The sequence below is a fragment of the Vigna umbellata genome, chromosome 1 (assembly GCF_029865625.1).
Source record: "Vigna umbellata cultivar VRB3 chromosome 1, Vumbellata_1.0, whole genome shotgun sequence".
NCBI classification, from domain to species: Eukaryota; Viridiplantae; Streptophyta; class Magnoliopsida; order Fabales; family Fabaceae; genus Vigna; species Vigna umbellata.
Genome location: NC_142165.1, coordinates 39648121 through 39674864, shown reverse-complemented (window position 1 = coordinate 39674864; position 26744 = coordinate 39648121). Strand labels below are relative to the sequence as shown.

Below are 26744 nucleotides of genomic sequence, written 5' to 3'. Positions count from 1 at the left end.
AATAAAAATATAATTTATTTTCCATGCATAAGTATTACAAAAAAAATGTGCTAGTATTCCAATGGAGAAAGTGAACCACTATATATTTATTAGAAATGAAATTGTATGATAGGATTTTAGAATTTGAAAGTTAAAATATGTTATCTTAGTTATCTATTTTATTACATTGATCATGTTGTAATATAGATATGGCATAGTAGAAACTGTTGAACAAAAACATTTAATAAGATAATTAATCAAATTTTTAAACCTTATAAAACAAAATTTAAAAATGTATTTATATCCATATATAAAGGATTTTTCATTTTGGTGTTCTCATTTATTTTTTAATTTTATTTTTAAATATATATTTTTTAAAATTAAAATAAATATTTTATTAATTTTACTTTTTAAGTGATACTTTTTAAATTTTACTAATTTTTAAATTTAACTATTTTATTACAAAATAAATAAAAATTATTTAAAATTAAATTATAAAAATTATTTTAATTTTATGATTACAATAAAAATTATAATAATTTTATTATTTTTCATTATCACAAAAGAAAGTGAATGTATGCGCATGTGTTTTGTACATCAATAAAAAAAATTGAAAATGATATGTGTTGATTAATAATGTATTGTTGTCTAATAAAAATATAGGTAACACTTGAAAAGGGGAGTTTCAACTTTTTATGGTAATAAATTAGTGCAACTATGTTAAGTTCTAAAAAACAATTATAACTTTTAATTTTATAATTTTACAATTTTATAAATTAATAATTTTATAATTTAATTATTTTATAATTTTATATATTTGTATTTTTTAATTTTAAAATTTTATAATTTTATAATTGTATAAGTTTATAAATTTATAATTTTGTAATTTTATTATTTTATAACTTTGTAATATTATAATTTTATTGTGATTTTATAGTTTTATAATTTTATAGTTTCATAACTTTATAATATTATAATATTATAATTCTATAATTTTATAATTTTTTATAATTTTTATAATTTATATAATTTTATATTTCGTAATTTATAATTTCATAATTTTGTAATTTTGTAATTTTATAATTTTATAATTTTATAATATTAAAATTCTATAATTTTATATTTCGTAGTTTATAATTTGATAGCTTTATAATTTTTTTCATTTTTGCATTTCATAAAATTATAATTATGTATTTTATTATTTGCAATTTTATAATTTTAATTAACTTTAAAACAATTTCGATTAAATTGAAAATGTGAAAGAATATTATTACCGTTGTGTTCTCTTATAACAAAATTGACAATATTTAAGCCAATAAAAATGTAAAATAATTGTTAGAATACATGTTGAGAGTTAATTGAGAAGTTTTCAAATTTTAAAGACTAAATATAATGCAAAAATTTAATAACAGCAATTAAAAGTTCTCAAATTAAATGTAAAATTTTATTTTTTTAAAAGTGTAATTACTTTTTTAATAAGTGGATATTATCTTAACTTCAGTGATCCAATCTGCATGTCAAGATTGAAGTATAATGCCATAAAAAACTTTGGATAACACAACTAGTGGAAGTTTTTTTCAATTCTTTGATTTATGTGTTTAATGCTTGTTGTGCCTTTATCCCATGACTTGATCTTTTGTTTTTGTGGTGTTGAAAAGTATCCTTTAAACCTAAAACTAAAATTAAATACTTAATGGAGTTTGTATCTTAACTTAAAACATAATTCATTAATAATCTTAAAATTATAGAATTTATACATGGTTTTTTTTAGAGAATTTAATGAATTGAAACTTAATAATTATCACATGCTCAAAATCATTACAAACAGTATTTAAATATATCTATGAGTTGATTTTGACTTGAATGTAAAATTTACGTGTTTGTGAATGCATAAAAATGAAGTGAATGAAATATAGTTTTGACATTTGTACATACTTTACTTTAAATTTATGTTGCATACCAATTCTTTGGTAAAAATACAAAAAAATGTTTTGGGTTTTTACAAACTTTGTTGTCTGGTTAAGTTTTGAATTGCAATATTTATCATATGTTGTATAAATCCCTTTGAAGATAACAATATTTATCATTTGTTATGTACGATCGATACACTTGTCGTTTTGTCGTAACAAGGTTCAAGACTTAATATGGACTAAAAACACACACAATCAAATATATTGTCAATAACAAAATTGACATAACCATAAATTCAATGAATTATGATATGCCAAATAATGATGTTAACAAGGCATAATCTCTCAATCAATGATATTGCCAATAAATTACCTTAATAATCCACATTTGCTTATTGATAAGTTAATGACACCTCACGAGACTAGACACATTATTCTTAGGAGGATCACTATGAGCATGACTAAAATGGTGACTTTTTCTCACATTCTTTGAGCTTTTTTACCATTTTTCTTTGTGATTAGTTTATAATTTGGTGTGTTTATTTTGTAGGTTTGCTGATGACACTCCCTTTTTGAGGTTGTTAATTTATATAAGAACGAAGGGCCTAGCTAAAGGGAGTGTGCTCATCACACCCCTACTTTTGCTAAAAGGACACACTTCGAATGGAAAAGATAGCATCTTGAAAAGGGAGACCACACGGGGCTACCTTTGTGAACTGTTCACACATAACACCCTCTCAACTTTATTTTACCAAAATAACATAATATAGGTTTTTATTTACCAAGATAACACACTTTTACTTTTCTAGTTCAATATTTCGGATCAATTTTGAACATGTTTTTGTATTAGCATGTTTTTTTTAACAAAAACTCCAAGAGCATGTTCAAAACTCGATTTCTAAAAAACTGATTTCTAAACTAGCAGAGTAAAAATTAATAAAACCTACAAAACCTACGGTATGTTGTTTTGGTCAAAATGGAATTGATATATCTAAATTATATAATTGTTTTTGGTACATTAGCATATCTTTCTCTTTTGTATGTTTGAATGTTTGTGTTATCTTTTGGAATGATCACCTAAATGGTATAAGATGATGTCTTGGTGGATCAAGTGTTGGTTGGTGACGCGGTGAAAGCTTAGAGTAGGATGTCTCAGTTTCCTTATAAATTTGACAGCATTACACTTTTGGTTTTAGTGTAAGGGAACTCTCAATGGTATAAGTTTTTGGTATGTGTGTATATTTGTTGTTATAGTTATATGTGAGATAAGTGTAATAGTCTTATTTACACTTTCTTTGGGAGTTATTTGTCTTTCAACGGTTTGTGTGATGTTTTTTTTTTTTGTAGTTGTATACTATTAAAATGGGAAGTTAGATAGTGAATTTTTAAAAACCTTAAAGCATAAAACAACGTGTATTACATTGTATGAAGTTATGCATATATAAATGAAAAAATAAATTATATTTTGTATTTTAAAAGTTCTAAGATATTTGAATTGAAAAAAAAAGAACATATTTATCTTAACATCTCGTTTCTAGAATGTAATAAGGAGAGAGTGTGAGGAGAGAAACAATAGGTTAGAAAAAAGTGAGTAACTACATTAAAGTTAAAGTTGACATTACAGCTTATTTGAGATCACTCTTAAAAGTTGCAATTACAAAAGAGTGAGTTTATGGATTTGAGTTTGTGTTGTTTGCGTTAAGATGTCTTGATGAAGAAGTTACATCAATGTCAATGGTGTGGCTATTATCCTCAAACTGTTTCCACCTTTGGAGTGCTTCTGGTAATGTCATATCAAAGTCAATTTCATATGCTTCATGAACATTTGTTTCCGAAGGCTTCCACACTTGAACAAGAGGAGACAACACATTCACCACATGACTCATGTCAGGGCGTTGGTGAGGCTCCCTTGCACAACAATGTCCTGCTAACCCTGCAACAATGCTAATACTCAGTAACGTTTCATCATCAACCTTAATTGTTGGATCAATGGTTGTTGGGAATGAATCTTTATTTATTAACATCCTGCGAAACCATGTAACGAGGTGGATGTTCTCTTCTGGTAGACTGTCATCAAGTGCCTTCCTTCCTGTTATCATCTCCATAAGAATAACTCCAAAACTATACACATCAACCTTTGTTGTAAGTCGCCCAGTAGCTGCACAATTATGCATGACATTCTCATATTAGTGCATTGAATATTTACACACATTTTGAGTATCTTTTAGTTGTATTTTGATGCATGAGAAACAAAGTTACGTTTAATCTACCTGCATATTCTGGTGCCATGTATCCAAAAGTTCCAGCCAGTCTAGTTTGAAACGAGGTTTTCCCTTCAGGAGCAAGTCGAACGAGTCCAAAGTCTGATACTTTGGCTCGCATATCATCTCCAAGCAAAATGTTGGATGGTTTAAGATCTCTGTGAATAAAAATCTGCTGTGCCAAACCATGGAGATATTCAACACCTCTAGCAACATCCAATGCAATACTAAGTCTTGTCTTCCATTCAAGTGGTTTTAGCCCCTCTTCTTTCCAGTTTATCAAATGTCTACTAAGAGCACCTTGAGGCATGCATTCATACACAAGAAGTCTTTCACTACCATCTAAGCAAAACCCCAAGAGTGCAACCAAATTTCTGTGTCGAACCTTGGTGAGCACAGCAATTTCAGACGTGAACTCACTCTGCCCTTTTTGATCTACAAATCCTGTTGATTGCATCCTTTTCACTGCAATCTTTGTCCCATCATGCAATTCCCCTTTGTATACAGTGCCAAATCCCCCTTTTCCCAAAATGTTTCCCTCACTAAAGTTGTTAGTTGCTTCTCTCAAAATTTGAATTGGAATTAACATGTTACTTGCTTCTCCTTTATAAACACTTTGTGAAGGACTTAACAATGAACTGATATTTCCACTGTTTATCATTGCAACATTTCCATCCCCATAACGAGGAGGTATCACAATTGTGCTTTGCTGTTGAAGCTTACCCTCGTACTTTGCCTTTCTTCTAAACTTAACAAGTATCAAAACCCCAGCAACAAGTAAAACAACAACCATTACCGTAACTCCAACAATTATTGCAGTATTATTGTTTTTTACGTGACCTACATGACCTGAATTAGTTTGTTCATTCTTTCCAATGTCAGGATTCCCTTCATATTTAACATCCACACCTTCACGAAATGATGGCACTTTGCCGTATATATCATTGTTGGAAACATCTAACTCTTGTAAATTAGGCAAACTAGCAAGTTCATTTGGTATAGTACCCGTGATATTATTGTTAGCAAAAAATATTTTTGTCACCGAAGTGAGACCAGCAAAACATGGACAGATAGTGCCAGACAAACCCATGTTTTGAAAGTTGATAACCGAAACATTCCCCCCAGAACAGATCACACCTGTCCATCTATTTGCACACGGATCATTACCTTGCCAACTTTGAGCAAAATTTAAAGGATACCCCAAAGGTTGAACAATAGATAGTAAAACATTTACAAGGGGACTACATGATTGCTCCACCACGTTTGTGCAATACTGATTTCTCCCCTTATCCATGTTGTTGTCGACTGCTACACCATCTTTGAACCTAGGAGGGGATCCTTGAAGAAGGTTATTTGTTAAGTTCACAAACTTCAAACTTGGTAAAGCAACTAAAGAGGGTGGAACAACACCAGTCAATTGATTATCCCTCAAGTTAACATCATAAAGTTGATCATGGTGTGACAAATCTGGTATAGGACCAGTGAAGGAATTCCCATTAGCCCATATTTGCTTCAAAGATTTCATTTTGCTTAACACAGCCAGGGTGCCATTGAGTTTAGAGTTGCCGTTTTGTCCATTCACCAAAAGATTCTCTATTGAACTGCCTGAAAGGCTTGCAGGCAATCCACCTTCTAAAAAATTATCAGACAAAGCTAAGAAAACCAAACCTGCAAAGGGACCATCTCTGCCAAAAAAATCTGGGATTGTCCCAGCAAGGCCAGCCCTCTGAGCACTAAAAGTTTGGAGTGCGACACAGTCCTTGAGACTGCTAGGAATGTTCCATTGAGAGAAGGGGTTGTTGTCAATTGTCACCTCTTGCAATCTGCTCATGCCCTTGAAGAAATCACTGGGAAATAAGTTGAAGTTGTTGTCATGGATTACCAACCTCTGCAAGGATTTTGAGAGGTAAGGGAATGCCCCTGTAAGATTATTGTCTTGACACTCAAACCGGGTCAATGCCGTTAACATCGCAAGCTCTTTGGGGAGAGTCCCTTGGAGGTTTTGATTCCCAATCTGAATAGCTTTCACACGTTTTGATGAATCACACACAACATGTTTCCATTTGCATATATCCTGACCCACCCATTCGAAGCTAAGAGGGGCATTGATGGTGCTCTTTAAAATTCCCATTACGTTTGCATCTTGACATCTAATCGAGATAACAAAGAAAGAGAGAACAAAAAGAAGATCATAAAAGAAGAGACCTCCAAAACCCAGTTCATGCCTCCTCATATTTAATCACCTTTTTCAAATCATATGAAGAAAAAGAAAGCTGGGTCGGAATGATGATGGAGAATCCCGAAAGGGTTTAAGGGGGACTTTATCACATTGCATCTGATAAGGACAAGGAGGAGAAGCCCTCCAAAGAAAGAAGCGAAATGCAGAAGGAAAGAAATTGCAGAGGAAGTTTTGTTTAGGTTATGGAGAAAATGGTGGAAGACAGACACATGCATGTGTGGACCCCTATTCTCTGGAAGTTTCAAAAATCAGTGGTTTGCATTGCATGTTTTAATTCCACTCTTCGGACTGAACATAATGTTTGTCGTAAATTAATTATTCCCATTAAAAAATTAAATAAAATCATATTTTTATATACTCACTAAATATTTCTTTTTTAATTATTATTATTATTATTATACACATATGCTAATTTGGATGTTAAATACTTAATTTTGTTAAACTAAAGTATAACAAAAAAAAATGAACAAAGTGATTATTTCTTTATGGGAAGATCTCAACTTGACAAACAAATTGGTTTTCAAATAATATACCTACATTTATATTTAAGATAACAGTTTATAGATAATTATGAAATATGCTTATTCTATTTTCTTTTGTTACACAAAGTGGAGACTAAATAATATTTATGATTAAAGTAAAATTATTCTATTTTTACACTTTAAATAGGACAGTCATTTACGAGTATATCAGTTTTTGAGCTTAAATTCAATGATGCAATATAAAAGCTTTCCAAAGTGGTATATCATTTATAAATTATTGTGAAGCAGTTTTTTACTTTTAATCCTTTCACTTTTCTCATAATTTTTTTTATGATTATGTACAATTTTGAAAAAAAAAAGTGTTTATATACTTGAAAATAAAATATTATATATATATATATATATATATATATATATATATATTGTGTATTATAACAGACTAAATATTTCTTAGAATCTATTATTAAAAGTACTCTATATATTTATTTTCTAATTCATACTTTTGATTACATATTTTTAAATTTAAGTTTTATGTTTTATAATGCATATTTATAAATTGAAATTGTTAAACAGGAGATCCATTTATTAAAAATGTCTGTTAAATTATATTACACGTGTTGGGTATACAATAGTTTATAATAACATATATTATTTCTTAACTTTGTTTTTCTTCATTCATTTTTGTTTTGTTTCAAGATATTAAGATATTTATAATGAATTTCTAAAATATTTATTTGTCAGGAAATTTGAAAAAAAAATTGTCAGTAAATTAAATCAAGATCACCTATGATAAATGTATATAAAGGCTTAACCCTCTTTTTCAAATTTTGGTCTCATATACTGAAATTAGCTAATTAGGTGTTTTCGAATAAAAAGATAAAAAATAATTGAAATTTTACAGAAAATTGACTAATTGATCCATTTCGTGTTGAATAAGAATTGAAGATGCTCCTAATATAACAAAGTACACATTTCAATTTCACTCCCAAAACTACCCAAACCCAAACCCTTTTGCAATTGCTTCTGCAACCCTCTCAGATCGCTCGTTCCGTTAAGTACCATTCTCAAGCCCTAACCCTAACCCTAGCTGTTGCAATTATTCGTCAATTCAGTTCCTATTCGCGCAACCATGGCTACGACTTTGGTGAGTTCCGCAGGTGGGATGCTGGCTATGCTCAACGAGCCCCACCTCTCGCTCAAGCTTCACGCGCTCTCCAACCTCAACAACTTGGTCGACACCTTCTGGCCCGAGATCTCCACTAGTCTGCCTAAGATGTGAGCATTCTCCTTTTTTCCTTCGATCTCTGTTTTTTTTTTTGCGAATTTGGATTTGGGTTTTGCGTGTGCGTTTTGTTTACACGAAAGTAATATGGTTTCAATTGCTGCGCGCTTTTAGTTTCTCTGAGTGTATTGACCAATAAAGAAGAATAAAGAACTGGTTAATTGTAGTAATTCAATTGTATTATATTTAATTGCGGTTTAGTAGCCAAAGGGGTATTTTTTTGGTCACCCTTTCCATATATAGTGATAAAATCCATGAGTCAACGTGGTCCTGAAAGCGTGGCTTCTCTAGGAAGGGGAATGTTTTTAGCTGCATCTTCTTCTGCAATCTGTAGACTTTGTTATTAATGCATATGGTCCCTATTTTGCTCAAAGATCTAAGTTATTTGCTTGAATTGAATATTTAGTGTGCGTGGTTAGAAGTGGGAATGTAGAGGATTTAACTGTTTGTTTGTTATGGGTGTCGAACAGAGAGAGTTTGCATGAAGATGAGGAGTTTGATCAACATCAAAGGCAACTTGCTGCTCTTCTGGTGTCAAAGGTATCTGTGATCTGTTAATATCTTGAACCAACTTCGAATGGAAAATTAGCGGGACACCAATTTTTCTTGCAAAATTCTTTTCTTTGAAAGGGATAATTTTTCACAATATTTGAGATGTAAAAAATAAGTATTGGCTTTCATCTCTTTATTATCTTTCTCAATTTTTAAAGCAGTCACCAAAAGGACACGCTTTCTTTCTCCTATCTCGAAAATTTCATCCCTAGATACTGAAGTCAGTTTCATTGCCTATCTTAATGATCTATGTATGCATCACTCCATATTCTTCAGGTCTTTTATTACTTGGGTGAACTTAATGACTCGTTATCCTATGCCCTCGGAGCTGGTCCTCTTTTTGATGTTTCAGAGGATTCTGATTATGTTCACACACTTCTTGGTGAGAGTTATAGTCTTTATTTTTATAAGACAACTGTATGGCCCTCGGCAGGCAACATATAAAGTGTGGTCTGTGAATATAACTAACGATGATTAATCATGCCATCCTAAGTTCCAATGTATGTTTTGTTTATTTTCGTCTATCTTCAGCTAAGGCCATAGATGAATATGCTAGTCTAAAGTCGAAGGCAGCTGAGTCAAGTGATGAATCTGTCAAAGTGGACCCAAGGTTGGAAGCCATTGTGGAGAGACTGTTGGATAAGTATGTGAGCCATAATCATTCTTCTGGTTTCTGTAAATCAAATGTATCTTAACCCTTGGGAATCGCTCCCTTTTGTTGCTTTGTCTAATATAGGTGTATCGTGGATGGAAAATACCAGCAAGCTATGGGAACGGCTATTGAATGCAGGAGATTGGATAAACTAGAGGAGGCAATTACAAGGAGTGACAATGTTCAAGGAACTCTATCATATTGCATTTATGTCTCTCATTCCTTTGTTAACCTTAGGGAATACAGACAGGAGGTAAGGGAATTGAAAGTTTTCTGCTTGTGTTAAGTCCTAAGCACTGTATGTATCTGGTGAATTTGGAGGGTTGTATATCATTGAGATGGATTATGGTTTTAGTTATCTTTGAAATATCTCTCTGGGCTATGTTTCATAATTTGAATTTTACATCTTCATGATTTGTGTACTCATATGGGATGAATATTTGCTCCTGCATGAATTTATATGGTCAAGTAAGAGGAAGATCAGCTGAATAGTACTTGAAAATGAACTGAAAAAGTTGTTGAGTTGTTCAAATTTATTCTTTAATGACTAGTTGGTTGTGGCATGACCTCCAACTTATAAAAATGTGAATAATAGTTTTTATGATGGAAGGGTGATATTGATCCTTGTTCTTGTTGTCTAGGTTCTTCGTCTTCTTGTTAAGGTGTTTCAAAAGCTTCCTTCACCAGATTATCTGAGTATTTGTCAGTGTCTTATGTTCTTGGATGAGCCGGAGGGTGTTGCAAGCATACTAGAGAAACTTTTACGTTCTGAAAACAAAGATGATGCTCTTTTGGCATTTCAAATTGCTTTTGATTTGGTAGAGAATGAGCACCAAGCTTTTCTTCTAAATGTTAGAGATCGCCTATCACCAGCTAAGTCTCAGCCTTCAGAAGCTGCACAGCCAAAACCCAGTGACGCAGATTCTACTCAAAATGCTAGTGCGAGTGGACAGGATGATGTTCAAATGACGGATGGTGATTCTGCGCCTACAGTTGATGTGCCAGAGGATCCAATTGAAACCATGTATGCTGAGAGGTTAAACAAAATAAAGGGAATTTTGTCTGGGGAAACTTCAATACAACTGACTCTGCAGTTCCTTTACAGTCATAACAAGTGAGGCAGTTTGTATGGTCATATCTTCATTTTGTGGTTGGTTTTAGTTTCACTGAATTATTGTTCTTTGTTCTTATTCTGTTTTTTATGTAATCTGCATTTAGGTCTGACCTGCTTATTCTGAAGACAATAAAGCAGTCTGTGGAGATGAGAAATAGTGTCTGTCACAGTGCCACAATTTATGCCAATGCAATTATGCATGCTGGAACAACTGTGGATACTTTCCTCAGGGAAAATCTGGTTGGTTATTATGGCTAATTTTCTCTTTATCCCCTCTCCTTGTGTTTCCCATATATTTTTATTGCTTCGCATCCTAAGAATATCGTCCCTTGAAAATCTTAGGATTGGTTGAGCAGAGCTACTAACTGGGCCAAATTTAGTGCAACTGCTGGTCTCGGTGTTATCCATAGAGGCCATTTGCAGCAGGGAAGGTCACTGATGGCACCCTACTTACCTCAGGGTGGGACTGGAGGTGGTGGTAGTCCATATTCAGAAGGCGGTGCTCTGTATGCCCTTGGTCTTATTCATGCTAACCATGGAGAGGGCATCAAACAATTTCTTCGTGATAGCCTGCGCAGTACCAGTGTTGAGGTGCTCATTAATAAAGCTTATGATGTTCTTTTGGTAGAATAAGAAATAACCTGTGGTTATAATTAACGCAAGCTTCATGGGCAGGTCATTCAACATGGTGCATGTTTAGGTCTTGGATTGGCATCATTGGGAACTGCTGATGAGGATATCTATGAAGAAATAAAGAACGTTCTCTACACTGATAGTGCTGTTGCTGGTGAGGCTGCTGGTATCAGTATGGGTTTACTCATGGTTGGAACTGGTAGTGACAAGGCAAATGAGATGCTCACTTATGCGCATGAGACCCAACATGAAAAGATTATTAGGTAAATGGTTTTTGCATGACAAGGTGTGAAATTTGGGTTGTCTTGCTTATGACTGTTCAATAATTTCAGGGGGCTAGCTTTGGGAATAGCACTTACTGTTTATGGGAGAGAAGAGGAAGCGGACACATTGATTGAGCAAATGACTCGTGATCAGGATCCAATATTGCGTTATGGTGGCATGTATGCATTGGCCTTGGCGTACAGGGGAACAGCAAACAATAAGGCAATTCGCCAGTTACTGCACTTTGCTGTATCTGATGTGAGTGATGATGTTAGGAGGACTGCAGTTCTAGCCTTAGGTTTTGTGTTGTACTCTGATCCGGAACAGGTTAGTTCTATATCTTTGGATTTTCCCTTGTTCTGAATTGCATTTTTGTGGCTTTATTGTTGTTTTGGATATCTTTTTGATATTTGCAATGTTTATCTACTTCAGACTCCACGAATTGTTTCCCTCCTATCAGAGTCTTACAATCCACATGTTCGATATGGGGCAGCACTTGCTGTGGGTATTTCCTGTGCTGGTACTGGTCTCAGTGAGGCTATCTCTTTATTGGAGCCTTTAACTTCGGATGTTGTTGATTTTGTTCGTCAAGGTGCTCTTATAGCAATGGCTATGGTCATGGTTCAGATCAGTGAAGCTAGTGACTCACGAGTTGGAACATTTAGGTAAGTCCACCCTATTTATTTTGTACAGCAAGGCAATAATTTTGTGATTTTCTGACATACCCTGCACTCTAGGCGACAGTTGGAGAAAATTATCCTTGACAAGCACGAGGATACCATGAGCAAGATGGGAGCAATTTTGGCCTCAGGAATCCTTGATGCTGGTGGCAGAAATGTGACCATAAGGCTACTTTCTAAGACAAAACATGATAAAATTACTGCAGTGGTTGGTCTTGCAGTTTTTAGCCAATTTTGGTATTGGTACCCTCTTATCTATTTTGTAAGCCTGGCTTTTTCCCCCACAGCTTTTATTGGTCTGAACTATGACCTGAAATCTCCTAAATTTGAGTTCTTGTCACATGCAAAGCCTTCACTTTTTGAATATCCTAAGCCTACTACCGTTCCTACCACTACTTCAACGGTGAAGCTTCCCACTGCTGTTCTGTCAACATCAGCTAAGGCTAAAGCTAGGGCTAAGAAAGCTGAAGAGCAGAAGGCAAATGCTGAAATTTCATCCGCTCCTGACTCTTCATCTGCACCGAGTGGTGGAAAAGGGAAGTCATCCAGTGAAAAGGATGGAGATTCAATGCAGGTAATGCGTTTTTTAATTAATTATTGAAGGCCTTCCTTTCATGTTTCTGAATTCAAAGCATTATTTGACTATTCGTAACTTATTTTTTATTGTGTGCGGACTTAGTAGAAATTTTCTTTACTAGCATTAAGTTAACACTTTTGAGTTTATGAAGCCCGGACACACTTTTCAAATGGTATGTCCTTATGTTTAACACGTATCGGACACACTTCTCTAATGTTATGTCCTCATGTCTGACACCGACACATGTATGTTACTCAAGCAACACTTATCAGTGAAGTGTTTAATTCGATAGACATTTTTTTTGTCCTTGACACGATTTTGACATTGTGTTATGATCACAAATGTTTAGATTATATGTATTGTAATCTCCTACCATATCTCCCATATAATGTGGGATTTTAAAGTTGTTAATTTGTCTTTAAATGAATCTCGACTAAAGTGTTTTTTTTTTCAATAATGATGACCAAGAAGGGGATGAAATATCTTAAATTATAAATTATATCCTCTTTTCACTTTTTGGATGTTATATAGATGAATTAAATTCATTTTTGTATTAGGTGACAATTTGTTTAGATTATTATATTTAACTAATATTGATTGTTAATTTAAATAATTCATAATGATCCGTGTCCCCTTGTTCTACACTTTGGAGATTACACGTGTTAAAGTGTCCATGTCCGGGTGTGTGTCGTGTCCGGGTCAGTGTCCGGGTCATTGTCCATGTTTCATAGCTTTTGAGCAAAGGGAATAGGGATTGTGGATTACAGTTCTGAAACTGCTTTTCTTTATTTGGTGGTTATGAAGTAGGTCTAGAACTTGGTATGTAAAGATGGGGAATGTAGCTAAATTGCTATTAGGAAATGATTAGTCCGGGAGATCCAATGGTCCCTGAAAGCTTGAGTAAAGGGAATAGGGATTGTGGATTGCAGTTCTGAAACTGATTTTGTTTATTTGGTGGTTATGAAGTAGGTCTAAAGCTTGGTATGTAAGGACGGCGAATGTGGCTAAATTGCTATTAAGAAATGATCGAACTGTGATTGGTCCTGGAGATCCAATGGACCCTGAAAGCTCATGGCTGGAGTCTTTTTTTTTCGTGTGTAGGCAGAGTTTAGCATAAAATTTTCTTCATTGCAATGGTGATACTGTACTTGTTGGACATCTCACATCAATTAGACATATTACTAATTTATAATATAAAATGACCTTACAAGTCCTACAAATATGACTTAAAATATATATTTTACGAATACAAGAAATTGTTGTTAAAATGTTGATTTGAAAATGTTAGATCCATGACCTATCATATCACATGTGTATATGTTTGCTTGATGACCTTTTAAAATTTCACTTTTCTGTAGGTTGATAGCCCAACGACGGAGAAGAAATCAGAACCCGAGTCATCTTTTGAGATTCTGACTAATCCTGCAAGGGTGGTTCCTGCGCAGGAGAAGGTTATTAAATTTTTGCAGGACAGCAGATATGTTCCAGTTAAGTTGGCACCTTCAGGATTTGTGCTTCTCAAAGACTTGCGTCCTACTGAGCCAGAAGTTCTTGCTCTCACTGATACGCCCTCATCAACCACCACTTCAGCTGCTGGTGGGTCAGCAACTGGATTGCAGAGTTCTTCATCAGCCATGGCTGTGGATGAGGAACCTCAACCTCCTCAACCATTTGAATACAGCTCATGAGTTTGGTCCTGATTCCGCAAAGTTCAAATATTCATCATGGTGCTTGTGATAAATTGGTTCGTCCGAGAAGAGTAGGTACCTGAATGGTTCAGCTCAACTGCACTGTTGCCTATTTTAAGTCGATTTCTGGGGCTATAAATTTCATTTTTCCTTAATGCACTATACTGTGGTATTTGCTCCAATATGTAGTTAATATCTGAACCAGTTCGGCGCAGAAGCAGCGTGCGGCCAACCTGATGTGTTAATTTGTTTTTTATCGTCTCCGATTTGTTTTCGACGAACTTCAATTTCTAGAGTAGTGGCACTGTTTTTTTCTCTTAAACTTTAATATTTACTATCAAGAACACGAGATTACGAATTTCTGAAAATTGATTTAAGTTTTCTTATCGCTTCTTAATTGTACTCCATAGTTATGAGATTAGAGAAGGAATTATAATTAATTAGAATTATAAAACGACCAATAAATCTATCAATGAAGTCCTACTTTTTTGAAGTTTTCTTTAAGTTTTCAGTGAATCGACTAATATGAATGACCCTTTAAATGCAACTTAGAATTTATTAAAAGCCTTTTAGAACTTTCTATAATAAGATTGATCAAACTAAGAACATTCTATAATAAATTTTATAATTAAGAAGATTTCTGTAACCATTTAAAAAAATACGCATTATGTAATGTTTTATTAAGAAATTTGAAAAATGAAGTTTCCAGAATGGCCACAAGAATCTAAATCTCAAAAAGTTCACACACATTAAAGGGTTCGTAGAATATTCATAGAAAGTGTCGCATTCTTTATTCATTGTAACACTAACACGTAATTGATCATGAAATATTTAGAGCACTTACTTCTTAATAAAATAAAATATAAACACATAAAGTTCAAACATAAATAAATAAAAAGTTACTATATTCATAAAGAACAAAAATGTATAAACTTTTTAAGATAAAAATAATGATATTTCAAATAAATTAAGACTATAAAAAGTATACCATTCATGTTAACTCAATAAATTTTAGTTGAGATATTTCAAGAATATAAAATAATCTATTTTGAAAGTTGAATTGTTTCAATTTTTTTACTGTTAAGCTAAAATAAGTAGATGTTTATGCAGACGTATTTTTTCTTAAATAAAAAATAAATGATAGAAAATAATATAATTTTAATAAATAGTAATTTAAATATGTTTACAGTATTTATACTAAAATTATTTATCTGTTTTATATAACATTTAAACTTTAGATGTTTACAGTATTTTCTTACTGTTTCCGGTGGCCCACTTGACGTTTTACTATTATGACTGAGTTGTTGTAATAACCAGAATTACTCCTATGCCTTCTACGAGTGCTTCTGGTTTCTAAAGAAAAAAAAACAAAAAAGTTCTTTTTTTACTGCGTTTAAAATAGCAAATGATAAAACAGTTTAACATAATATTAAAATGATTTTAGCTCTTAATTATTATCATTGGTGTTTAAATTTAGTTAACTGTAATCGCAAACATTATATTTATGGAAAATTTACTCCCATTCTTTTCTAAATGAAATCAATGAATTGAAAATACTTATGATAATACAATATTGAGAATATAGAAAAACTCTTTTTTCTTGTTTTAAAAAATTTAGAGTCTTATATACAATGTCATCATTTTCCAAAAGAAATGTTGTGTATGCATTTCAATTTCTCATCTTCTAAACTCAAAATATACTGTGTGAGAATTGTGTAATCCTTTTTTTTAAACTCAACATTTTATTAATTTTAATTTTAAAAACCTTCTTTTCACAAAGTTATAGTAAATAATAGGTTGAACTAAAGTTTAGGTACCTAATAAATAAAGATAAAAAGCTTTAATCTTATAGTCTGTACTCAATAATCTCAACAAAATTTTTATGATCTACTAAACATTCATTTAACTGTGTAATGTAATTATTAAGTGATTAATATAACTGTTACATTACTTAATCAGGTTACCATAAAGATTAATGAACCAGAACAGAACAGAACATAAAACAGAAGTAGTTTTATTAATTTGGTGAGAGAAGGAAGGACATAATCGTATTTAGCATTATGTAGGAAAGACAACATGCGTAACATTTGTCACATAACATGACATGATTTTACAGTGTTGATGATTGTGAGAGCTACTTGCGTTGATGTGATCCAGTCCCAGGAAGCTTCTCTTTTATTTTCTCTATGATTCCTTTCTGCTGCTTCTCACCACTGCTGTTGCTGTTGCTGGTAACATAATCTTCAGCTATGACTTGTGTACTGCCACCACCGCCGCCGCCACCAAACCCAACTCCGGTGGTGTCTCCGGTAGTCTCCATTTCCCGCTGGACAGAATCCTTACTGGTAGGAGCAGCACCGTACTGATTCTGATACTGTTCCATATTCATTTCTTTTATTTCTTCAAAGTTCTACCATTTTCACACCTACCTACCTAATTTATATATGTATGCACTTGATACAGACATTAACTCATTCTTTCTATATGCATGTCATGTCATATAGAGAGGTTGCCACCTCACTATGCTTGCTACCAGCTGTTGACAAATGTTGCTTCACATTGTTTCTGGGGTTGCCACGTGGCTACCACCACCATCACCATGCTGAACGTGTGCATTTTTCCTTCTCTTTCCTCACATAAACTCTCTCAAGTTTGCTTCTCGAAGTTACTAGTCTGATATAGGAGATGAATGATTCCATTGTGTGAATGAAGTGAATTATTTAAACGCCATTGGAAGGAATTGGAAGTGTAGGAAAAAGCATATGGCAACTTTTTCCTTCTGAACAATAATAGTAGTAACTAACCAAATCTTATACAAGACAATTTTACAGAAAAAAAGGATTTCAAAACTAAAAAAATAGAGACTATAGTGAAACCCTTCTGATAGGGAGTATCGAGATGCCAAAGAAAAATATTGAATTTACATGATTTTTCTCATCCCTTGGGAGATCTGTACACTAGTTGGGGTAGTAGTGGTATACATCTTTTCGGGTTGAAATCATGTTCAGCTGGTGGATAGAAATGATCACTGCATATGGGTGTGTAATGTTGCATGCATACTGCATAATCTCAGATGTCTTGAAACCAACTGAAGCTCTTCTTCTGTATGTTGAAGCACATTCAGATCACTAGCAAACTATGAAAAATGCCAGTAGTGAGAGTGTGTCCAATTCAATTAAGGTGCTTTCCCAGTTCTGTTGCCATTCTGTAATGAGTTGTCTGAGGTAGGCTTGGGGTTGAAAAACTTTGCAACTGCTTGATACAGATTTTCTTCCTCAAAAGGCTTTGTTACGTAACCATCCATTCCACATTCCACACACTTCTCGTACGTTGCTTGAATTACATCTGCTGTCATGGCCAATATAGGTAAATGGTACTCCTTTTTCCAGCCATTTCCTTCACCACATTCACCATTCATCAGAAGCTCATTTGCCTTTCTCTCCATTTCCCGAATTTTCCCAGTTGCTTGAAACCTGCAAATAATTTGATGATATACATATTTAGATGCTTCATCAAATCCATCTCAATATCAAGAGTTGGTCATGGAACATTCAATAACAAGTTTCATCACATGCTACACAAAAAGTTAAGTCTCAACGCTTGGCTTATGAGAATTACCCCACTTATATATACTATAAGATTTGAATTTTTCTTAATAAATCTCCTCACGTCTAGTATTATTGAGTTGAGTTTGGTACCTAAATCTCATACCATATCAAAACCTGGCTCGTGTTATGCATCTTTTTATAACTTAAACGCAACCCAGAATATAGATCGTGCTTGATGGTATACTGGATCAAGATATGATACTCTTCAGCATGTTTATAAGATATGATACTTCCACGCAACTAGTCAATATGCCTCAACTAGAAAAGTTGAATGCATATAAATCGAAAAAAAGATTTCATATTAATACAGCAGCTATCATGTTAACACTTTTAATTGGTTAGTGTCTGATAAAAGAAAATGTACACAATCCAGTTTAGGTTATCTGCTCATAATACAACAAAAAATATCAAATAGTACCATACAACATGCTGCATGACTATAAGCAGATTTAATTCTTCATTCAGTCCATGTATTTAACACAAACCTTTTGATTTAAGATCCTACGAAATAGAAGTTTATGTTTCAGTCTCTACAAGAACAACTTTCTTTTTTAATATTAGGGTTTTTTACACTTGCCAAATTTGTTACTTTAGTCCCTATACCAAGAAACTGTGTTTGAGTCTTCATAGAAAGACTTTTGTTCTAACTGTAGTTCAGTTGTCAAGTATCTTGCTTAACTATAATTGTTTAACACTGCTACGAAATTAAAACCGATGATGCAAAAGCACTATATTTTTTGGCCCTTAAGTATACATTATATGTAACTGTAAGGGAAATGATAAGAAACGTACCCGTCCATTTCTGGCATTTGAATATCCATGAAGCAAGCATCAAAATTGTGAGGCAATTGAAGCATTTCAAGAGCAATTTTGCCACTTTCTGCACACGTTGCATGAGCTCCAAAATTTTGTAATGCACCTGCTGCGACCCTTCTATTTACCCTATTGTCATCAACCACAAGTATTTTTTTCCCACAAAGAAGGCTTCGTGCAAAAGATGAACCAGTGTCCTTTCCTAGCTGTCTCTTCTTCCCCGTTCCCAGAACTTGTTGAAGACATGCAGCCACCATGCTGGCTCTCAGAGGCTTCATGATCACAGTATCACTGAAACCTGCTGCTTTAGCTTTATCAAATTCAGCATTAGTAATGTTGGTTGCAAGAAGGATCATTTGAGGTATCTTAAACATGTGCCCGTTCTGTTTCCAGTCCAGCTGCCACACGTTGAAGATCCCATCCTCTCCACAAATCCACGAGTCTTTCTCAACAAAAATCATATCAGGCTGAAATATTCTGCCATATACAACCAGTTTACGCGGTGAATGAACTGAACAACATCAATATCTTCAACCAAACTGCTATCTAGCTAGAACAACATTTATTGACACCACATCACTATCTTTGAGTAATTAAAGAAAACCAGTCCATACAGTTTCTTATTTTCTTTATGAAATTAGAGCTTAAAACAATACAGACCAAGTGCATGTGAAACTTGAAATAGAATGTTTGACATGTTAAAATCCACGTTAAGCTTGTAAAAACATCCATAACAACATTTGAAAACTCACTATTCATAAGCACATGCTATAAAGCTAATGAGAATTACTAAAATGTTGATACTGCTGTTTGTGATCACATTCAGTTCATTCATAATTGACAACTATAAGAGAAACTAAAATCTTACCCTGAGGTCAAAGACCAATTTTTCCCACATAAAGAAACAGCCTTATTGATGCTATTTGCAACTTTGGCCTGAATCCCTAGTCTCTTCAGATGGTATCTAGTAACAGCTGCTCTAACAGGTTTTCCATCAACCACAATGGCTTTAAACCCTCTAAAACTGGAACGCAGATCTTCCAAGTTATGTTTCTTCATGTCAGTTATTGAATTTTTCTTGATTGTTCCAAAATCTGCAGTAAATGAAAACGTGCTCCCAACCTGGGGTCGGCTTATAAAACTGATCTCACCACCCATCAGTTCAACCAGGCACTTGCTTATACTCAAGCCAATCCCAGTACCACCATAATGTCTTGAGGTTGAGCTGTCTGCCTGTACAAATGGCATGAAAATCTTATCTTGAGCTATGAAAGGAATTCCATTCCCAGTGTCCTCCACACTCACCATCAAGGTGACTTGCTCATAGGATTCACTTGCCACCTTTTTAACTGAATCATCAAAGAAAAATTCTTCGTCGGCAATCAGATGCTTAAAATTGTCCCAGCTGTTCCGTTCATCAGCTGCTTCATGTCCGCTTAAAGTTTTGAAATTATAACCACCGCTAGACACATGCACAACTTCATCTGATCGTCCATTGAGAAAAGTCTCCATTTTTCCATTCATTGTGGACATCCTATTTTCAGCTAGATGGACTTTCACCAATATATGTCCTCGCTCAGTGAACTGCAAGATTATAATCAGTAATGTTACCGTAAATTACCATGCTAATAAATTACTTGTTACAATAACGATTCGAACATCCTCTCTACAGTTAAAAAATTGAACAAAGTTATACTAGAAACACATTCCGAACACACATACATGTTAGTAATGCAAATATGCACATAACATTAGAGAAGTTAACTTTGAAAAATTCACTTACTTTAACTGAATTGCCAACAAGGTTTGTTACTATTTGTCTGAATCTTCCAGGATCTCCCATGACAATATCTGGAACTTTATCAGAAACAAATACTGCCAGCTATGGTTCCCAAAACCATATTAAGTCCAAGCCAGAAGAATTGTGAATAGGAACCCCAGTAGCCAAATTGCCACCGAAAGACATACGAATACAAAGATAAAAATGAAATGAGATCATTAGTTCAAGAAATACAAAAATAGATTATGAAATTCTGCAACTCAAAGTTAAATGACCTTCACAACAATTTAGCAACTAGACATACCTCTAAACCTTTGTGCCGAGACTTCTCGGAGAAAAGAGAAAGCACATCATCAAGTATGGATCGAATGTCAAATGGAACTGTTTCCAGCTCTAACTTGCCAGCTTCAATTTTGGCACGGTCAAGCACCTCATTTATCAATGCTATCAGAGCCATCCCACATGCTTGAGCAGTCTGAGCATAATCTAGTTGAGTGGAACTCAATTCTGTGCCTAGAAGCAGACCGAGCATTCCTACAGTAACATGGAGTTTGAAGATAGCATCACTAATAGTAATGAGAAAGTTGGTAAAAAAAGAATGTTACTTTTAAAGGGCAGAGAAAATTCGGATGTTACCTAAAATGCCATTCATGGGTGTTCTGATTTCATGAGAGACAGTAGCTAGAAACTGATATTATAGAAAAAAACAGTTTTAGTGATCATGGAGCCATAAAAGGAACTAATAAACTGTGCTAACTTAAGCAAGGAAAAGAACCTGTGACTTGGCAATATCAGCTGATTCTGCACGGACTTTTAATTCTGCCATTTTATGAAAATCATCCTCTACTTTGACAATACGATTTCCAGCACTATACAAAATATAACCCACTAATAAAAGAATCACAAAAAATAAGAATGCCGTGGTAAGTGCTATCCAGTTTGTCGGTGCCTTCTGGTGATACCTGTTTAAAAACTTGATGATAAGCATCTGTGACCAAACATTTTACAAAAGGTACAACAGCCAGAGGCACCTACCTACATATCATTTTATGTTTCCTGTATGGATCTCCAAAATCAAGCTTACTTTCATGGACAAGAGACATGTCACCTTCTTCATCTTGCTTCCCATACATGATTAAGGGATCAGTAAAGTTTGTGATGTCATATACGTTCACCAAAATTGCTTGGTTACCAGCAAGTTGACCAAGTAAATTCTCCACGAGGGACTCAACATCAAAGGATCCTCCAACATATCTGCTTCCAATTAAATGTTTCAGCAACACCATGGAATTCAGAAGCTTACGGATAATATAAAGCCATCAGATTGAACCAAAACTAACAAATTCTACAGGTTTTCTATAGAGGAATTATGGAATTCCAACCACAAACCAGAAAAGAAAAGAAATTAAAAAGACTAGTAGCACAAAAGCAACTGTTACAATGGATATGAAACAGAAGTGAGTATCATGTCTTAGGTCTTCATTACAGGTAAATGCAGTAGTAATGGACACAGCAGCCAGAGTAAGTCTGTCCTTTATCATGTATTGACATTTAGAGGAATTATAAGGGTTACAAACTGAGTCTTGAACTTGAAATAGGTGAAGTATTCAGCAGAATTATAATTATTTTCATTATTTTGAACTATATAAAAAAAATGCATCACTTAGGCATTAATCCACCTAAGATTTTAACCATCCCTCATCCTCTTACCACTCATGAGCCACAAGACAGACAGCAAAATGTTGTGAAAACAAACATGGCACAAACCATTAAAGTATTGACAAGGACATACCCTGCTGTTGCTTTAATACGCTCTTCCATTGTTGGCTTTGTAGGGAGCTTAGATTTATAAACAGGAAATGTCAAAACCACACCAAGATGATGAGAACCCAACAGCTTAAAAGGGCTAGTGAGAACAGCTTTCCCAGTGGCCCTAGCCCTCAAAATATTCTCTCGGTCCTCCTGCATCACGCATCAGATAAACTAAAGTCAGAAAGTTATAGACTGATTATATAAGCAAAAAAAAATGTTGAAAAGGTTTGCAATTTACCTCCCCGGACATCATATCAAGAGATTCGAGGTAAGAAAGAGTTTCTTGTGCAAATATCACCGGTGCATACTCATCTCTAACCTGAGAAGGCTTTCTTTCCATTGTCTTTATAACCCATCCATGTTGCTTCTCAAATGATTCTCTCTCGGAGTTAACCACTCTTTGTGCATAGGCCACTCCACTGAGCAATGGTCTTTCAAATGCTGTCCTGGCTGTATACTCTGCAAAGGTTTCCTGGTGAGCAACAAACAATAGTCAAGATATGCAAAAATCTGAGTAGAAAAACCACAAGATTGCATTAGAAGAAATCAGAAATGAGAAAATAACAAACCCAACTTGGCATAATTAGTTCTAAGCACAGAGCACAATGAAAGATCAAACACAAACCTGGTCAATTGCAGAAGGTGTTCTGTAGTAATGGAAGGTTGAAACAAGGATGGCAAGGGCATGGACATGGTTGACACTAACACTGAATTGATCTTGCAGCATTCTTGCCCTTTGATCACAGAGGCTACCGAGCACCTCTTTTCTTCTGACTTTAGTGTCAGCATCCATTTTAGTATAGATGCACCAACCAATTAGAGCCATGAGAAGGATCCACAGCATCAAAAGCTTGGGAAGCCATGCCCTATGTGCCTGAATGAAAGTGTTCTTTCCATTGCTCCCTGCTTGCTCACTCTTCATCTTCAACCCAAGACCTATCACCATCAATTTCTCTCTGCCCCTATCTTTCTTCCCTATTCATCATCTATAAAATTTCCAAAGAAACCCAAAAATAATTGTGGTTAGTGCTTATGTAGGAGTACTACACTTTGCTTAAAGCTTAAAGCTGAAAGTGCTCGCAAAAAATCATACACTTTTCTCTGATGGTTGCAACAAAAAGGTCACAGATCAAAACTCTATGTACGGCATCATTGCGGCATTGTTTTGCGCGATTCAAAACTCAGAAAGAAGACACAAAAGCAAACCAAGCACAATGAATGATTGACCAATTGGGTAAATTATTTTCTTTGTTTTATCTCTTATTAAAGAAACCAAGTCTATTTCAAAATCCACCACCCAAAAAAGGAAAAAGAAAAAGAAAAGAAAAAAATGTCACACACAGACTCAGAATTTAAAAGAAAAATATCTGATAAACAAGCACGAGTCTCAAAAGCTGTTAAAAAAAAAAGCTCAATTTCCAAAGAACCACCTTCCCCTCCCCCAACAGCCAATATTTGTGTTTCAACAGCGTTTTAGGATTTAAGGATCAGAATAAAAAAAAATTAAAGAGAACTATAATCAATAATCATGCTGAGTAGGCGTGGAACTAGTGTTTGCTTAAGGACAAAGAACAGCACGTTCACCTTCTTTCCTCTATATAATAATCAAAGCCAGAGATTGACCTCAAAAATACCATACACACACAGCGAAGCACACAACCCAATGAGAAAGGGATAGAGATGGTAAAGAGGGTTGTTGAGACTTGAGAGCAAGAAAGAAAATAAAAAACCATGTTTACCTGTCTGTACAGGAAAGAGAACAAGGTGGCTGTACAATGAACAATTGGAACCAATTTGGTTTGGTCTTGATCTGAGTGTGCCCCCCTTCTCTCTCTCACACCATGTACTTGTTCAATTTTTTATACCCTTTTTTATTCTTTTCTCTTGTTTACTTTTTTCTTGGCTTAATTTAAGCACATAACATAACTAAATCGAATTTTCCCGATTTTCCCAGATACGCTGTTGTCCCCCTTCCACTTCACAGTTCACACACACAACACAAAAAATATAGTACATCAGTCAAGTCAAGACCTTTCTCTCTCTCTCTCTCTCTCTCACTCACTCATTCTTTGCAACAATGCTAATGAATTTCTTTTCACACCAACTGTGTCCCGCTGTCAGCTCCCCAAGTTGGTAATTTTTTCAACAGGCTTAGAAGAAACTCAACCTCCCAATTCAAAGAACCACGAAGCACGAAGCGTTTGGTATGGACTATTATGGATCGTGACCAGTGAGTGAATGAAGTGTTAACTAATTACCTTTTTGGTGTATTTTCCAACTTTGGAACCTGTATGACACAGAAAAGATTGAAACTTTACAGTCTCCTCCACACTATCTTCACTTCAAGCACGACACTTTCATGCAACCCGAATCATTTTTATCTTTTCCCTCACCTGGGTCTTTCTCGGTTCACCATTTTCTTGTACTTCTGTTGCGTTACAACGTTAAGAATTGAAACGGCAAAGAGAGAGAAACAAAAAGGAGGAGAGAGAAAAACCAGAAACTGGAAATCGCAATCACAAATCTGAGCGATAATGACATGGCGACAAGGCGCGGATCTTATTCCCGCCTGAATTACCGGAAATACCCTCACCATATTAATTACTTAATTAATTAATTAATTAGTTGGCTTGTCTTTGCTCTTATTGTGACTTTGAAGACTAATACGCCAATGTTACCTTCACACAGTACAAGCAGTTATTTTAGTTATTTTTTTAGGTTTTCTTTGTCAAACTAACACAACATTAGTTAATGTTTCATTATTAAATAACCTTACATTATAAAAATGTGTTGCCCTTACCTCCTTGTACTTTTGCTAAATTCGTACTTTGCCTTAGATTATTCGATTAAACTTTTTGCTTAAATGCCATTGTTGGAAAAATAAATCAAAGATGCAGTAATATTTATTTCCTTCATTTTTACATTAAATTGTATGTTTGTCAAAAAATTATTTTGTTTTAAATAATGTTTTTATTTTTTAAAACTAATAATCAAAATAAAAGAGTCTTTTACCCGTGAACATCGGTTTAATTGGTTGGTACAATATGTACTTTTTCCACCACTGTGTTCCACTATCAACTTTGTCAAAGTCAACTAATATTGTTGTTGTTATTTGAATAGTAATTTTATTAATGAATCGTAATTTTAATTCATTAATAAAATTATGAAATTCGCAATTTTTTATATTTTGGCGAGGACAGAAAGTAAAAGACTTCAAAAGAAAAACATTAAATAAAATTATTTACATTAAGAAATGTGAATGAAAATAAAAAAACTAAATACATTTATTTATTATTTAATATTTTATTTATCTTACCATGATAAAAAAGCGTAAAAATTAATTAAAAACTATTAAAATATAGCTGAGAACACTAATTAGTTGATTATAGTTTTCTGCATAAAAAATGTTCATTTTATTTTTTAGAAATTTAACACATGAACTATTTTTCTTTTCAGTTTTATAAAGTGTTTATTTATGGAATTTTCAATGTGTTGTTAACTTCTTTTCAATTTTAACACCAAACAGTTAAGTGTCAACTATCGTAAGTGGCGGGGCAAAATTAGATTTCACATCCTTAATAAGTTTAATCAAATCACAACTACAGTGTTTATTTCCTTCTGATTTACATAATTGCGAATATACTAAGTTTAATTTCATACTAAAAAATATGAATAGTCTTTCCGATTAATTTTTTTTATGAGGAATCATGAAATTTTTTATATTTATTTAATATAGAATATAAAGATAAAATATTATAAAAATATAAATTTTTTAATGTTTAAAAAAATAAAAATAAAATAATATTAAAAAAATGTAAAAAATTTAGCTGTGTTAAAGAATATTTTTTTATTTTTATTTATCTAGATGACAATTTAAGATTAATTTTTAGTTTTTACATAACCTACTTTACTATTTTTTTTATGTTGGTTTCATTCATGATAACGTAACATAATTAAATTAGATACAGATAAATAAACACTTATAAGATAATGATTTCTAATTTCCATATATATATATATTTATCGTTTCCAGGACTCTTTTGAAGTCAATTGAAACTTAAGTTTCTTGTGTTTCAATTATTTATTTAATCCATATTTTACAAAATTACACAAATTAATGATAGTTTTTACCAGTTACATATTATTGAAAATGAGTTGTAAACAACTATGGGAAGCTTATAAATAATAAAACCATGTCTCACCAAAGCAAAATGATTCACATGATTAACAATGATAATTATAAAGTTGTTAATTGGTTTTTTTATTTTATCATCTCCTTAATAGAAGCTTGGTTACATGTTACTTTACAGAACTTTGTAGTTTTTTTATTGTTCTAATCTTCTCGTGCATGTGGCTCTAATACGACCAAATTAACATGTTATATCCCTTTCTAAATGCAGATACTAGCTGGCAACAAA

The 26744-nt window shown here is 33.5% G+C and overlaps 3 protein-coding genes across 3 annotated transcripts; 1 reads left to right on the top strand and 2 right to left on the bottom strand.

Annotated features, from left to right (window-relative positions):
• Positions 1 to 3461: 3461 nt before the first annotated feature.
• Positions 3462 to 6606, bottom strand: LOC124821108 (receptor protein kinase TMK1-like). The gene is made up of 2 exons (XM_047292940.2): positions 4160 to 6606; positions 3462 to 4047 (listed from the first exon to the last, which is right to left on the bottom strand). Exons 1-2 carry the CDS (start codon positions 6381 to 6383, stop codon positions 3560 to 3562), a joined length of 2712 nt encoding a protein of 903 aa, XP_047148896.2. The 5' UTR covers positions 6384 to 6606; the 3' UTR covers positions 3462 to 3559.
• A 1232-nt stretch (positions 6607 to 7838) lies between these two features.
• LOC124821121 (26S proteasome non-ATPase regulatory subunit 1 homolog A-like) lies at positions 7839 to 14574 on the top strand. Its single transcript, XM_047292960.2, has 13 exons — positions 7839 to 8146; positions 8624 to 8693; positions 8982 to 9087; positions 9237 to 9348; positions 9442 to 9610; positions 9999 to 10471; positions 10576 to 10711; positions 10814 to 11062; positions 11147 to 11367; positions 11437 to 11695; positions 11801 to 12033; positions 12106 to 12622; positions 13984 to 14574. The coding sequence occupies exons 1-13, from the start codon at positions 8001 to 8003 to the stop codon at positions 14311 to 14313; spliced, it is 3021 nt and encodes a 1006-aa protein (XP_047148916.1). The 5' UTR covers positions 7839 to 8000; the 3' UTR covers positions 14314 to 14574.
• A 2486-nt stretch (positions 14575 to 17060) lies between these two features.
• LOC124821114 (histidine kinase CRE1-like) lies at positions 17061 to 24821 on the bottom strand. Its single transcript, XM_088102995.1, has 12 exons — positions 24066 to 24821; positions 22952 to 23312; positions 22565 to 22798; positions 22307 to 22476; positions 21550 to 21768; positions 21290 to 21476; positions 21151 to 21202; positions 20819 to 21048; positions 20518 to 20616; positions 19603 to 20318; positions 18714 to 19211; positions 17061 to 17786 (listed from the first exon to the last, which is right to left on the bottom strand). Exons 2-12 carry the CDS (start codon positions 23270 to 23272, stop codon positions 17489 to 17491), a joined length of 3024 nt encoding a protein of 1007 aa, XP_087959121.1. The 5' UTR covers positions 23273 to 23312; positions 24066 to 24821; the 3' UTR covers positions 17061 to 17488.
• Between the last annotated feature and the right edge of the window lie 1923 nt (positions 24822 to 26744).

Excerpts from the sequence above, each read along its gene's own strand:
- LOC124821108 (XM_047292940.2), bottom strand. The coding sequence starts at position 6,383 with ATGAGGAGGCATGAACTGGGTTTTGGAGGTCTCTTCTTTTATGATCTT. Across the intron at positions 4,048-4,159 it reads CATGGCACCAGAATATGCAG|CTACTGGGCGACTTACAACA; the intron begins GTAGATTAAACG and ends ATAATTGTGCAG.
- LOC124821121 (XM_047292960.2), top strand. The coding sequence starts at position 8,001 with ATGGCTACGACTTTGGTGAGTTCCGCAGGTGGGATGCTGGCTATGCTC. Across the intron at positions 11,063-11,146 it reads TGCGCAGTACCAGTGTTGAG|GTCATTCAACATGGTGCATG; the intron begins GTGCTCATTAAT and ends CTTCATGGGCAG. Across the intron at positions 12,034-12,105 it reads TCACGAGTTGGAACATTTAG|GCGACAGTTGGAGAAAATTA; the intron begins GTAAGTCCACCC and ends CCTGCACTCTAG.
- LOC124821114 (XM_088102995.1), bottom strand. The coding sequence starts at position 23,272 with ATGGTGATAGGTCTTGGGTTGAAGATGAAGAGTGAGCAAGCAGGGAGC. Across the intron at positions 21,203-21,289 it reads CTGATATTGCCAAGTCACAG|TTTCTAGCTACTGTCTCTCA; the intron begins GTTCTTTTCCTT and ends CTATAATATCAG. Across the intron at positions 20,319-20,517 it reads TTGTTGGCAATTCAGTTAAA|TTCACTGAGCGAGGACATAT; the intron begins GTAAGTGAATTT and ends ATAATCTTGCAG.